Source organism: Pseudophryne corroboree, chromosome 9, assembly GCF_028390025.1.
Source record: "Pseudophryne corroboree isolate aPseCor3 chromosome 9, aPseCor3.hap2, whole genome shotgun sequence".
Classification (NCBI taxonomy): Eukaryota; Metazoa; Chordata; class Amphibia; order Anura; family Myobatrachidae; genus Pseudophryne; species Pseudophryne corroboree.
In genome coordinates, this window is record NC_086452.1 from 477,484,507 (window position 1) to 477,500,634 (window position 16,128).

At 45.4% G+C, this 16,128-nt stretch overlaps 1 protein-coding gene across 1 annotated transcript in view; it reads left to right on the top strand.

Moving 5' to 3' along the window:
* Positions 1-16,128, top strand: part of FANCD2 (FA complementation group D2) — a 255,379-nt gene that overhangs the window by 23,708 nt on the left and 215,543 nt on the right. Inside the window, exons 3-5 of the mRNA XM_063941424.1 lie at positions 9,760-9,894; positions 12,063-12,133; positions 13,275-13,381. Of these exons, the coding sequence (XP_063797494.1) occupies positions 9,760-9,894; positions 12,063-12,133; positions 13,275-13,381 (313 nt within the window). The remainder of the gene's footprint in view (positions 1-9,759; positions 9,895-12,062; positions 12,134-13,274; positions 13,382-16,128) is intronic.

Here is a 16,128-nt window from a genome sequence, read left to right on the forward strand (position 1 = left end):
TCATGTTATTGGCCTTGGCTTCGGCCAGGCGGGTGTCAGAATTGGCGGCTTTGTCATGTAAAAGCCCTTATCTGATTTTCCATATGGATAGGGCAGAATTGAGGACTCGTCCCCAGTTTCTCCCTAAGGTGGTATCAGCTTTTCACTTGAACCAACCTATTGTAGTGCCTGCGGCTAATAGGGACTTGGAAGATTCCAAGTTACTGGACGTAGTCAGGGCCTTGAAAATTTATGTTTCCAGGACGGCGGGAGTCATGAAAACTGACTCGCTTTAACTCCTGTATGCACGCAACAAAATAGGTGCTCCTTGCCGCATCCTAAATCAGTAAAAGCCCATTCCACAAGGAAGGTGGGCTCATCTTGGGCGGCTGCCCGAGGGGTCTCGGCTTTACAACTTTGCCGAGCTGCTACTTGGTCAGGGGCAAACACGTTTGCAAAATTCTACAAATTTGATACCCTGGCTGAGGAGGACCTTGAGTTTGCTCATTCGGTGCTGCAGAGTCATCCGCACTCTCCCGCCCGTTTGGGAGCTTTGGTATAATCCCCATGGTCCTTACGGAGTTCCCAGCATCCACTAGGACGTCAGAGAAAATAAGATTTTACTCACCGGTAAATCTATTTCTCGTAGTCCGTAGTGGATGCTGGGCGCCCATCCCAAGTGCGGATTGTCTGCAATACTTGTATATAGTTATTGCCTAACTAAGGGTTATTGTTGAGCCATCTGTTGAGAGGCTCAGTTATATTTCATACTGTTAACTGGGTATAGTATCACGAGTTATACGGTGTGATTGGTGTGGCTGGTATGAGTCTTACCCGGGATTCAAAATCCTTCCTTATTGTGTCAGCTCTTCCGGGCACAGTATCCTAACTGAGGTCTGGAGGAGGGGCATAGAGGGAGGAGCCAGTGCACACCAGATAGTACCAAATCTTTCTTATAGAGTGCCCAGTCTCCTGCGGAGCCCGTCTATTCCCCATGGTCCTTACGGAGTTCCCAGCATCCACTACGGACTACGAGAAATAGATTTACCGGTGAGTAAAATCTTATTTTTTATTCTAAACCATTTCATGGGGTAATCAAAGAGGAATCCAGGTAAAACCTATTTTTACAACAACACACATCATTATAATCATTTAAAAAAGACAAACAACACAAATGATCATGGTGTGTAGTGCAATTAACCCACGGCCAAGTAAAGTGCGCGCGCGAGCACCCATATAAGAACCTCGGTTCTACATAGTAGGAACAAGCGCACACACAGATAGCCCAGGTTCTTGCTCACAACACCATAACCAGTGAACTAGGTCATTAAAATACAATGAAAGACAGTGGAAAAAATCCACAATGGTATGATGGAGCAAAAACTATTTTATCTCAAAAAATTCTTTAGGACAAGCTGTTCGTTCAGTCCTCTTGGGGAAATAGTGTCCAACCTAACGATCCATTCAGACTCTCGTTTATGCAATTTTAATAAGCGGTTGCCACCTCTGATGGACGGTTGAATCCAGTCAATAATGCGACAACGTAAAATAGGAATTTGGTGTCCAGCCTCAACCCAGTGTCTGGCAACTGGCTTATCCGAACTTCCTGACTCCAGGGCCTGTCTAATTGAACATCGATGGTTTGCCATCCGATCTCTAAACCGCCGTTTAGTGAGTCCAACATACACCAGTCCACATGGACAAATAATAAGGTAAATCACATGATCCAAAAGACAATGTAGACGGTGTTTAATCGCAATAGGTGCCCCACTATGTGGGTGTGGGAAAGTGGATCCTGGTATTATTGATCGACACGTTGTGCAATCTAAGCACTTGAAACATCCTTTCTTCGAAGATCTTAACCATGTACCACTTATTCCCTTGGGTGGACCAGCAAAAGGTCACATCAGCATCTGCTTTAGATTCGCACCTCTGCGATATGCCATCATTGGCTGTTGCTGGGACTCTCTACCAAATTTAGGATCGGAGGAAATAATGTTCCAATTTTTGTTGAAGGCACGCTTTACATTCAATGCTTTGTCATCATATCTACTGGTGCATATCATTCTGTTCGCTGTTTCAGCTCTGTTAGTAGAAGCCTGCATTGTAATCTTTTGGCGTGCTTTTTTCAAACACCCCTCAATGTTCTTATGAGAGTAACCCCGCTCCTTCAGTCTGTTCTTAACCTCCAGAATCTGTTGTTCAGCCAAAGATTCATCTGAGTTGATTCTCAAAACTCGCATAAATTGAGAAATTGGTAAACTTGCTTTTAAACTTGGCGAGTGATGGCTAGTCGCATATAATATCGAATTCCTATCCGTCTCTTTCCTATAAAGTGTGGTATTTATACGGTTATCCTTTATCTGGACCGTCACATCCAAGAAGTCGATTGTGTCCTTATCAATCTTAGCTGTCAATTTTATTGGTGTCTGTAACTCATTTAGAGTCTCCACCATCTGCCAAAACCCAGTCTCAGTGCCATTCCATAGTAGGAAAATATCGTCTATAAACCTATAGTACTGTACAATGTTGTTTCCAAATGCAGGAAGGATATATTTAGTCTCAAACCAGTGCATATAGATATTAGCATAAGCAGGTGCCAGGTTAGACCCCATTGCGGTCCCTGACACCTGCCTATACAAACCACCTGCATACAAGAAATGATTATCCTTCAATACCAGACCTAATAGTTCGATCAAAAACTCAATAGGTGGACCAGTGTGTCCAAAGGATATTAAAGCATCACGTATAGAATTCATCCCGGTCTCATGCGGTATTACCGTATATAATGAATTTACATCAAGAGATGCTAAATAAATACCGTCATAATTCACAGTCTGATCACGTCTGATTTTTTTCAAGAAAGTCACATGTGTCCCTCAAATAACTGGGAATCTTTAATACTATTGGCTGCAAAAATGCATCAATAAACTTAGCAATTGACTGTAACACAGACCCTTGCGCCGATATAATCGGCCGTCCGGGAGGGTCCACTAGGGTCTTGTGGACCTTAGGTAATGTTTAGATGTAAGGACACACAGGAAACTCAACTGTCAAAAAATCAGCCGTGTCTTGATCAACCACTACGTACACCTCTATTAATAGCTGCATCAACCCTAACTTTGATTTCACTAATCACTTTAGCAGAGCAAGGTTTATACGTTGAAACATCAGACAACTGTCTTCTTATTTCACTATCGGATTTGTCCCAGTTTTGTAGTACAATTGCCCCGCCCTTATCTGCGGGGCGTATGACCAGATTGTTGTTCTCACGTAGTGATCTCAAAACTAATCTCTGACCTCTAGACAGATTATCATATCTATTGAAACTATCATCATTCCTAATATCAGCTTCCATCACCCGTGAAAAGGTTTTTATACCAGGGTTAGTTGAGGGGGGATCAAATAAGCTAGGCAATTTAAATTAATTACTACTAGCAGGTTCACTATGACCACAGGGTCCAAAGAATTCCCTAAGCCGAAGTTTACGACTAAACTTAAACTGGTCCACACAAAATTCAAAGGGATCATGTCTCACTGTAGGGATGAAGTTCAAACCAAGTGCCAAGAGAGATGTCTCATCAGGTGTTAATTGATGGTCAGATAGATTAAATATCAATCTCATCTCTGTTTCCTGCGACCTCTTCTCTTTATAACCGCTCCTCCTTGGGTGCGGTCTTCTCCTCTTGGGTATGAGGCCTCTGCCCCACTCTGTACCCCTAAAAAACCGCTCGGTGGGCGATTTTCCTGAATGATCAGTGTCAGAAGTGGTAGCAGAGGAGGCAGTATCAAGTGGCTGTTGAAATCTCTGACCACGATTTCTCCTGAATCTCATGGCACTTCTATTATTGCCACTACTATCACCACTCAGCCACCTGTACACCTGGTGATTTTTATAATCATTCTCAACCGTGTTCAACTTCTTCCTCTTAAATGAGACAAGTTCACTTTTATAAGTATCAATCTGATTTTGTAATTTAGTACACCAATTTTCAACTTTATCATTATTTAACTGAGGTAGAGACTGCTTTTCAAAGGTTTTGATCTCATCTCTTACTTGTACTAATTCTCTCGCAACCTCCTCAATAACGAGGAGCATAAGATCAAGTGCACACTTATTTAGCACTCCACACCATTTACTACAAAAGGTAGCATTATTCCTACCGATAGTGGGCACATTGCCAACCCTAAAGCCTCGTGGTATTTTTTTAGTTCTATAATACTCGGACAAGAATTGTCCATGTAAGACTAGGGGGTATATTCAATTAGCAGTGATAACAGACTTTTCACGTGAAAAGTCCGGTTTTCGGGTGAAAAAACGGACTTTTCACGTGAAACGCAATTACAGCCTATTCAATTATCCTGGAAAATTTATCGGTGATCATTTTTTCACTAATTTCACTTCACCTTCTCTGAAGCAGGTGAAAAGTTGGGAAAAGTCACTATTTTAAGGTAAAAATGTTTGGATATGGTACAGAACTCCTGGGACACCCCCCTTAATGACTAATTAGGCACGTTGAAGTTTTTAATTATTTTTAATTGGCCAATAATGACATGTCATTTTTGGGGTGAAAAAGTAAAAAGTGATGGAAATTGGGGTTCAAGGTATGGGACAGGTATATCTGGGTGCTTTATGAGTGGGACAGGTGTTTTTAGGCTTGCAGATGGGAGTAATCGGTCTGTTTCCACTTTTTTTTAAAGTACCCTAAAATGACCCAAATATATACTTATACCCATTTTCATGTACCCCAAATTTAATGAGAGCATTTATTTTGCTCAAAAAAACTTGCTTTCTATAATTTTTTTGCATTTTTTAAAAAATGCATATAACAGCCATTTCACACAATTTAAGTCCCCAAAAACTCTCTAATGTGATCTCTAACACACTTCTCTTCTGTTTTCCTATGTTAGTTTAGCATTTTTTGGGGTACAGGCTGATTTCCCCATTTTCACCTGCACTTTTCACTGCAAGAATTTTCACGTGAAACCCGGTCGGAATTGAATAGGTCGAAAAACGGAGCGTTTTCGCGGCAATTTTCGGCCGATTGCCGCGAAAAATTTTCGGGCGAAAAATTGCCGCGAATTTGCGGATAATTGAATATCCTAGTAGATCTGTTTCCCGGCGCTTTAAGCGCAATATTTGGTTAAACAGATCTACTGGTTTTTCAGTTGTCAATGTTCCAAATTCACATTTATCAAAGAGCACTTTCTTTGCATCCTCATCTATTAAGGAGACCACAGTATGTTCAGCTTCGAACAGCAACCCTTCATCAAATGCAATTGGTTTATATTGAGACCTTTTTAAACCAAAAAAACAACAAACAAAATACTGCACTGAGACATAGGAATTGCAGATGTTGGGATTAGACCCCAAAATGCTCCATCATACCAAAATGTGGACTGGTCTATGTTGGACTCACTAAACGGCGGTTTAGAGATCAGATGGCAAACCATCGATGTTCAATTAGACAGGCCCTGGAGTCAGGAAGTTCTGATAAGCCAGTTGCCAGACACTGGGTTGAGGCTGGACACCAAATTCCTATGTTACGTTGTCGCATTATTGACTGGATTCCACCGTCCATCAGAGGTGGCAACCGCTTATTAAAATTGCATAAACGAGAGTCTGAATGGATCTTTAGGTTGGACACTATTTCCCCAAGAGGACTGAACGAACAGCTTGTCCTAAAGAATTTTTTGAGATAAAATAGTTTTTGCTCCATCATACCATTGTGGATTTTTTCCACTGTCTTTCATTCAATATGAAAAAATATATAATTTCGGATTTACATATAAAAAAAGTACCATTTGGCTCTATCAGCATCCTGTGCAGCGACGGGATATATAACGGGGATAGAGAATAGCTGAATGCGGTGTGTGTGTGTGTGTGTGTTGTTTTCTTTCTCTCTGATTGATAAAGCATTTGTCAGGATAAGGATTGATTACACATGTTTGTAAAGAGATGCGATGTTTCATTGCAGACAGATAACTCACCGGACAATTAGTTGAACTTGAATTGTAAAATAAGTTTAATTAAATTTTCTGATGAAATCCATTTTCTCTAACGTCCTAGAGTATGCTGGGACTCCGTAAGGACCATGGGGAATAGACGGGCTCCGCAGGAGACATGGGCACTTCAAGAAAGACTTTACACTCTGGGTGTGCTCTGGCTCCTCCCTCTATGCCCCTCCTCCAGACCTCAGTTTTTAGACTGTGCCCAGAAGAGATGGGTGCACTGCATGGAGCTCTCCTGAGTTTCCTGCTAAGAAAGCATATTTGTTACAGAGGCCCTGTCTGTTCCCAGACTTACCGCGGCTGCGTTTGACGGCATGGCGGTTGAACGCCGGATCCTAGCGGAAAAAGGTATTCCGGAGGAGGTCATTCCTACCCTGATTAAGGCTAGGAAGGACGTGACATCGAAACATTATTACCGTATATGGTGAAAATATTTTTCTTGGTGTGAGGCCAGGACTGCTCCTACGGAGGAATTCCAGCTGGGCCGTTTACTCCACTTCCTTCAAACAGGAGTGAATTTGGGCCTAAAATTAGGATCCATAAAGGTTCAAATATCGGCCTTGTCCATTTTCTTTCAAAAAGAGTTTGCTTCTCTCCCAGAAGTACAGACTTTTGTAAAGGGAGTGCTGCATATTCAGCCTACTTTTATACCTCCGGTGGCGCCTTGGGATCTTAACGTGGTATTAAGTTTCCTCAAGTCACCTTGGTTTGAACCACTCAAAACAGTGGAGTTGAAATATCTCACTTGGAAGGTGGTCATGTTGTTGGCTTTAGCTTCTGCAAGGCGTGTTTCGGAATTAGCGGCTTTGTCATATAAAAGTCCCTATCTTTTTTTTCACGTGGATAGGGCAGAATTGAGAACTCGTCCTCAATTCCTGCCTAAAGTGGTCTCATCTTTTCATATGAACCAACCTATTGTCGTGCCTGTGGCTACGCGAGACTTGGAGGATTCCGAGTCACTTGATGTGGTCAGGGCTTTGAAGATTTATGGGCCAGAACGGCTAGGGTCAGGAAGACAGAGGCACTGTTTATCCTGTATGCAGCCAATAAGGTTGGCGCACCTCCTTCAAAGCAGACTATTGTTCGCTGAATCTGTAACACGATTCAGCAAGTACATTCTTCGGCAGGATTGCCATTGCCAAAATCGGTTAAGGCCTATTCCACTAGGTAGGTGGGCTCTTCTTGGGCGACTGCCTGAGGGGTCTCGGCATTACAGTTGTGCCGAGCAGCTACTTGGTCGGGATCAAACACCTTTGCAAGGTTCTATAAGTTTGATACCCTGGCTGAGGTGGACCTCCTGTTTGCTCAATCGGTGCTGCAGAGTCATCCGCACTCTCCCGCCCGTTTGGGAGCTTTGGTATAATCCCCATGGTCCTTACGGAGTCCCAGCATCCTCTAGGACGTTAGAGAAAATAAGATTTTGCACTTACCGGTAAATCTATTTCTCGTAGTCCGTAGAGGATGCTGGGCGCCCGTCCCAAGTGCGGACTTCTTCTGCAAGACTTGTATATAGTTATTGCTTACATAAGGGTTATATTATAGTTCATCGGTTTGGACCGAGACTATGTTGTTTGTTCATACTGTTAACTGGGTAGTTTATCACAAGTTATACGGTGTGATTGGTGTGACTGGTATGAATCTTGCCCTTGGATTACAAAAATCCTTTCCTCGTACTGTCCATCTCCTCTGGGCACAGTTTCTCTAACTGAGGTCTGGAGGAGGGGCATAGAGGGAGGAGCCAGTGCACACCCAGAGTCTTAAGTCTTTCTTAAAGTGCCAATGTCTCCTGCGGAGCCCGTCTATTCCCCATGGTCCTTACGGAGTCCCAGCATCCTCTACGGACTACGAGAAATAGATTTACCGGTAAGTAAAATCTTATTTTATTGTTTTTTTTTTTTTCCCTTATGAATGAAGCTTTAGCCACAGGTCTCCTCTGTATCCGCAATGAATGAAAAGACTGAAATATATGTCTAGTTCCTGTATTGAAATGCACATTGTTTTATGAGTTACTGAAATGTGGTCTCCCCCCCCTCCCCTCACCTGTATATTACTCTTATCAGCACAAGCTCGCTGCCGAGGTGTCACCCCTGACTCTGATCTGTCCTTTCCTCCCCACATTCAATCTGTGTCACAGTCATGTTACATCTAAGAAACAGTATCCAACATACGCCAATATCTTACACAAGACACAGCTAACACTCTGATCCACGCTCTCATCATCTGATTATTGTAATAGTCTCCTGACCGGTCTTCCCAAACATAGGCTCTCACCACTACAATCCATTCTGACTGCAGCTGCGAGGCTAATCTTCCTCGCTAGACGTTCATCGTCTGCAGATCCGCTCTCAGTCCCTCCATTGGTTACCGGTATTAACCTTCATAACCTTATCCAATTACATCTCCTGTGTACAGTCCTCACCTATCCTCACATATCTTCTCATTCTTCACTTTCCCTTCCTCCTGACCCCAGGGCCAACATCACTGTGTGACCATATCATACAGCCCTCAAGAGCCTCTGCAATCTGTGGACCATCATGCAATATATAGCACCTATCCTTGTGTATCTGTCTATTTCCCTATAGGGTGTAAGTGAGCAGGGCCCTCCTACCTTTATGACTGTCTGTTATTACCCAGTATTGTGTTATCACTGTTATTCCAATTGTAAAGTGCAACATGATATGCAGCACTATATAAGACACTTGATAAATAATAAAAAAAATTCTGTGGATTAGCTTTACCTATTTCCTTTCCATTGCTACTATTGTACAAATTGGAGTGTCCTCATCTTTTCTCCTGTGTGTGTGGCCTGTACATTTCCTCTCCTATATACTATACACCCTTCTCCTGTATACTGTGCACCCCTCTCCTGTATACTGTACATTTCCTCTCCTATATACTGTTATACATGTTTGGTTGTGATGTTGTTACTGTATTGGGTGACTACTTGGAGTGCCTGTGTGTCGGCATGAGGAGGGGTCTAATGGGTAAGGACAGGAGACTGTAGGTGTGCGCTGTGCCGGGACACTCAGGAAGTGACATCACTGACACTGGTGGGAGGGGTCGAGTTCACACCAACCATCATTATATGTCAGCGTGATGACATAATTTTATCACTCTTCAGCGTTCTATGGGGGTCATTCCAAGTTGATCGCTCGCTGCCGATTTTCGCAGCGCAGCGATCAGGTGAAAAAACCAGTTATGCGTATGCCCCGCAATGCGCACGCACGACGTACGGGTACAAAGCTCTTTGTGGTTGTGCTCAGGTTCTAGCGAAGTTTTCCTTCGCACTGGCGGCCGCAAGAAGATTGACAGGAAGTGTTACTGGGTGTCAGCTGACCGTTTTCAGGGAGTGTTTGCAAAAACGCAGGCGTGGCTGAAAAAACGCAGGTGTGGCTGGGCGGGTGTATGACGTCAAATCCAGACACGAATAGGCTGAAGTGAGTAGGTTCAGAGCTGCTCAGAAACTGCACAAACTGTTTTTGCAGAGCTCGGCTGCACAGGCGTTCGCACTTCTGCTAAGCTAAAATACACTCCCCAGTGGGCGGCGGCATAGCGTTTGCACGGCTGCTAAACACTGCTAGCGAGCGATCAACTCGGAATGACCCCCCATACGTAGAGATGTGTCCTTTGTTATCTATGTAGGCTTAATCGGCTCATTTTATTTTTCTATTGTTTTTTTAGCCTAACCAACTCAGATGTTTCTAATGGATGCGTAGATGATTGTTTTGGGGGTTACATCTAGAACTGAATAAGTGATTTCTCTCCTAGAAACTAAGAAGCGACGTATAAGTAATAAGAAGCTGAAGCCTCAGGATGACGTGGTGAAGAATGACGGTGTCTTTGCGCAGCTGCTGATCTCCTCCGGAGTGACGCTGAAGTCTGGCGAGCAGCAGAATGAGATTGGTAAGGGGCAGGAGTGCAGTCCGGCACTAGGGGGAGGTCGCTGCCTCCTGTCTGGATGTAAGTGGCTGGATCCAGGGTGACCTCTGGGGGAAGAAGGAGGGGGCAGGGGGAGATGTCCTGAATAGTGGCCCTGCGGAGAGTTGCTAAGCTCCAGATAACCTGACATCTCCTCCTTGGCGAGCTCACCTCACAGAGGATTGGTAGGCGGATGCTGTCCTCCAGCCTCTGCCCTCTTCTGGAAATGTCCTATTCAGTCCAAAACTAAATATGGTTATTAACCAATCCACAGGTGGGAAGTGTTCCTATAATGTACCTGAAGTGAGGGGTCCTTGGGTGTCTATCTGCACTTCAGGGATAACAGAATCGGACAGTGAGAAGGCAGTCCTCGGCTTTCCATGGCGGCCAGCACACAGGTGATCAGACGTGGTCAGCTATGCAGTGGCTTCCGCACTCTTAGACAAGCTGTAGTCATGACTGGTCATCTGCCTATCATGGGGTACGTGGGGTGGAGGTCCGTCTGCTTCTCTGAGGGACATTGTACATCATTGGTCTTCTAAAGCCTCCACCCAGACACCGGAAACGTGTATATAGTAAGTGTAATATAGTATCTATAATACAAACGTCCGAGAGAACATACTCTGCTTCATATAATAATATTCCTTCGGTCCATTGTAATACGTCATACAGAATTGGCAGGCTCACTGTTAGTCAGACGTGTAACACTGCACAAGCGTTGGTCCCATGGGGTAGGTAGTGCAGGTGGTAATTACCCTTCCAGGTGTGTACGGATGTCCAGCTGCCCTTGTGTAGTTCCTGTCCTCCTCAGAGTTCAGGCACCATAGAGTATGGAATAGATGTAGTAGGGTCCGAGTTGCCGGAGGTGCAGGTTGGTTTTTGCTGTGTAAATGCTGCTGTAAAGACGCGGACATTCTCGCCCGGAATCCCGCACCTCCGGTAACTAGGACCCTGTTTCAGTTACCCCCATATCTGAAGGCATGAAAGACTGGGGGTAATTATTTTGTCACTTCCGGTTGAGGAGGTTATTTATTATTATTACACGACGGTTTGCCCGGTTGAGGTGAGCTGCCAAGTACCTCAAACCTGGGGACTCTCGGTCTCCTTTATCCACTTTCCACTTCAAACTAAAAAGTGCTCCCTGTTTTCACAATATGTTGTGAATGTGATTGTAGTCAGTATAGGTCTCCAGGAGAAGAGGTTTCCATCTGACTGGATGTGGTCAGGGCTTAGGGAACTTATTTTCAGGGGATGTGTGATGTCTACTAGGTGGAGGATCTGCTCCCAGATCATGCTCAAGAGGGTTTGTCCGGCTTCCATTTCTAGGTGGATCACTTTGCCCAACGGTCAGACTTATAGTGAGACTGGAAATATCACATGGGTGAATGCCTCCTTCACCTAAAACTATCTGGTCAGTGAGTGCCTCCTGAGCTACGTGGCACGGTGCCTCATCTAAGCAGCTGTCCAGCGTCCCCTAATAAGATGAATGATAGAAGGGTCACCGGGTGCCTCACCTTACGCTCTTGTTCTCCTTTATATTTTACCCCTTGTTCGTTCCTCTCGTACCTGTCCTGTGGTGCCTGGTTACAGTATAACTGAGGCCCCTACAGGCACAAGGGGTACAGTGATAGAGCTATAGACCTCACCAGTGTCTACGTTGTTCCCTTATGGACTCGGAGAAAATAATTTAATGTACGTTTTTAAAAATCCTCTATTCTGACACTGACTGCGGCTCTGCTATAATTCTTCTTCTCCTGGGATTGGTGTGACGTTGGCTAAACGTCAGTATGCCGTGGAGGAAGTAATGCAGTAGAACCCGGTATTTCATAATGACGTCTAACTTCCTAGAACAGGGGTGCGGAACCTTTGGCCCTCCAGCTGTTGTTGAACTACACATACCAGCATGCATTGCTACCGTTTTGCTATTAGGCTATGCTAAATCTGTTGCTGGGCATGCTGGGATGTGTAGTTCAACAACAGCTGGTGGGCCGAAGGTTCCCCATCCCTGTCCTAGAATCCCGGGACAAATGATGATGACATGGGCTGGAACACTGGAATGGCCGTGTGTTCTGCTGTAAGCCACCGGTGCGGAATCCTGTGCTGCCGTTCACATTGGAAGTAACTGACTCTCATTCTGTGTTGTTTCTTTTTAGCTGTGGATCAAACGGTTTTCCAGAAGACACTTCAGCAAGCCCTGAGGAAGCATCCCGGATATCCAGATGTGGTATGGTGGCAATGCCGGGCAGATTCCCTCTCCCTCTCGGCAGTACTAGTCATTTGTGTGACCAGATCCGTAAACCAGGAGAGAGAAACTACCAACCAATCAGCTCCTGACTGACAATTTTCAGTCACCGCCTGTAACATGGCAGCTAGGATCTGATTGGCTGGTATGGTATCTCCATCCATGCTTTGATAAATCTCCCCTTAGGTCTTTGAATACATCATTGTGTGTCTGGGATTACAGGGTTCATCGTCTCTGTGGTTTTGGTGTAGAGGCCGAGCCGGCCGTGTTAATTCCTGAAGCTCCGTTTGGCCGGATCCACCATTTCCCCACGTGGGAATAAGCAGATATAACTTATTGTATACGTTCAGTTTTCATATTGGTGCCAGAGAGACTTGTAATCCCCCGGTGAGTCAGCGATGGGTTTTACGCCAGGGTGGGTTTAGCCTGACCCGTCTGCACTCTCCGTATACACCTTGTGCGTCTTTGTTACAGGTAAAAAGAAATCGTTCATCAGCCCGTCTCCGTTTTATAGGTGTTTAGCTGCAGTTTTAGTAATTGGTGCTCCCAGAATATAATATAGAATAAAACGTAAGAAAACGGTTATTGAGGCGTATATATATCCTGTGTCTGGGCATTCAGTAACAATTGCACATTATGTACCCTTTACAGGTCTTAGCTCCAGTACTAGTGTTGCCACTGGTAACGCCACTCACATAGCAGTCTGGGTTAAAATTTAAACCATAGCTCTTGTTCTCCAAGACCACCATGCTGACCACTGTGCCACCTTTGCCTGGCATGGAGCTGATTGACCTTAGCATGGAGATCTGTGATGTTGACCGTGCTGGCTTGTCTCCACCCTGCAGGCTTGTCTCCACCCTGCAGGCTGTTCTCGGCATTCGGCACTGATGCGGGTTAGCCAGACGGTAACGTGTGCGGGTATTATCTATAGTTCATTCACAGAGTAACGCCCAGCCGTCAGTCGTACATTATTGTGTATCTGCTATGCAATGTGTACAATGATATACAGCACATAAATTAAAAAAAAAAAAATATATATATATATAATATATATGTGTATATGTATATATATATATATATATATTATTGTGTGTGTGTTTTTTACAATCTCTACCTTTTATAGGTGATCCCAGAGTTCATCAGTGGACTTGAATCTCACATTGAGGACCGTGAGCGATTTAGGAATTGCCTTCTTCCGTGTGGGCGCTCTAATCCGGAGGAGGACGCAAGGTGAGAGCAATTACTGCTCAGTGTACGCTGGGTCATAGTAGCACCTGCTGTAGACGGGAGCGTTGCATCCGTTCCCAGCGGCTCGTCCCAGAGGCTTTGTCCCTTCATGTATACAGATCGCGTACACAACGTAGATTCACCTGGATAAACGAGGAACACAAACCATATTGAATCAAAGGTGTCTGACCGGGTGTGGCTCGTGTTATGCCAATGAGAGCCCAGCGCAGAAGGGATGATGAATAAGCTGGCTTGTCCTGGTAGAATATGATGATGGATAGTGAGGTTACGAGAAGAGATCTTGATGACTATGTAGGAGGGCAGGTTATTGGGGTGTGCTGATCAGGAGCCGTGAGGACTCGGCGCAGGATATCCTATCCGGGGGGCTGTACAGAATCTGCTCCTCACACCTGGGAATCAGGGTTGTAAGATGAATCCTTCACCAGTGTAACAAGCGTTCCAGTGTCTGTGTGATGCCGGCGTACACATCTGTACAGCCCTGAGTGCTGCGGCTCTACTTAGGTGAGAGGATGATGATAGTTCCAATCTGCATTGCATGTGCAGTCACCCAGTGATGACTCTGATATTGGGGTCTTCTCAGTCGGTGAAGATCTGAGTTGAGCATTAACTGGAAATTCCCAAACACCAGTGACCCCTTAAAGTAGGCTATCTCGTATCGGCTGCCATACTCGGTCAGAAAGTCTAGGCTAGGAAATCTACCAGATGGGTGAGCACACTGTGGGTGGGGCGGCATGGAGCCTCTGAGCGTCTGTCAGGCGGCCTGGTGGTTCTCCGTGCACGCTGCCATATTTCATCATTGTACAAGTTTAATCTATTAGCATATAAGAAGGTCCAGCGCATTTCTACTGTATGCCACCCACCTGATAGGGAAGCTCTGGGAGATCTCTATGGTGCCAGAGGATGAAAGGAGATCTGTTATACCCCTGCCCTCTCTTCACTAATAACTATTCATCTGCCCTGTATTTTATCCCATCATTCTATTGTTATTCCCCTGCCCTCCATGTCATTCATTATTCCCCTACCTTCTGCATCATTATTTTCTCTGACGTCCTAGTGGATGCTGGGAACCCCGTAAGGACCATGGGGAATAGCGGGCTCCGAAGGAGGCTGGGCACTCTAGAAAGATTTATGACTACCTGGTGTGCACTGGCTCCTCCCACTATGACCCTCCTCCAAGCCTCAGTTAGATCTTGTGCCCGGCCGAGGTTGGATGCACACTAGGGGCTCTCCTGAGCCCTTAGAAAGAAAGTATAGATTTAGGTTTTTTATTTTCAGTGAGACCTGCTGGCAACAGGCTCACTGCAGCGAGGGACTAAGGGGAGAAGAAGCGAACTCGCCTGCTTGCAACCGGATTGGGCTTCTTAGGCTACTGGACACCATTAGCTCCAGAGGGATCGACCGCAGGCCCAGTCCTTGGTGTTCGGTCCCGGAGCCGCGCCGCCGTCCCCCTTACAGAGCCAGAAGCAAGAAGAGGTCCGGAAAAACGGCGGCAGAAGACATCAGTCTTCACCAAGGTAGCGCACAGCACTGCAGCTGTGCGCCATTGCTCCTCATACACACTTCGCACTCCGGTCACTGAGGGTGCAGGGCACTTGGGGGGGGCGCCCTGAGCAGCAATAAAAACACCTTGGCTGGCAAAAATACCACAATATATAGCCCCAGAGGCTATATATGTGGTAAATACCCCTGCCAGAATCCAGAAAAAAGCGGGAGAATAGGCCGCGGAAAAGGGGCGGAGCTATCTCCCTCAGACACACTGGCGCCATTTTCTCTTCACAGTGCAACTGGAAGAAAGCTCCCCAGGCTCTCCCCTGTAGTTTTCAGGCTCAAAGGGTAAAAAAGAGGGGGGGCACTAAATTTAGGCGCAATATTGTATATACAAGCAGCTATGGAGGAAAATTCACTCAGTTATAGTGTTAATCCCCTCATTATATAGCGCTCTGGTGTGTGCTGGCATACTCTCTCTCTGTCTCCCCAAATGGGTTCCCCCTGATAAGAAACTGGTAATTTCTAAAAAGTTACTGATGGCGTACCTTTTCCCGCCAGAGGATAAGTTACGCTGGGAGATATCCCCTAGGGTGGATAAGGCGCTCACACGGTTGTCAAAATAGGTGGCACTGCCGTTTTAGGAACGGCCACTTTGAAGGTACCTGTTGATAAAAAGCAGGAGGCTATCCTGAAGTCTGTATTTACACACTCAGGTACTAGACTGAAACCTGCAGAGCGTGCTGCTGCAGCGTGGTTGGTGACCCTGTCAAACATACTAGTTTGCTAACATGAGAACATATTAAAGACGTCGTCTTATATATGAGGGATGCACAGAGGGATATTTTGCCGGCTGGCATCCAAAATGAATGTAATGTCCATTCTGTCAGGAGGGTATTAGAGACCTGTCACTGGACAGGTGATGCTGACCTTAAAAGGCGCATAGAGATTCTGCCTTATAAGGGTGAGGAATTATTTGGGGATGGTCTCTGGGACCTCGTATCCGCAGCAACAGCTGGGAAGAAATATTTTTACCTCCGTTTTCCTCACAGACTAAGAAAGCACTGTATTATCAGGTACAGTCCTTTCGGCTTCAGAAAAGCAAGCGGGTCAAAGGCGCTTCCTTTCTGTACAAAGACAAGGGAAGAGGGAAAAAGCTGCACCAGTCAGCCTGTTCCCAGAATCATAATTCTTCTCTCGCTTCCTCTGAGTCCACAGCATGACGCGGGGGCTCCACAGGTGTA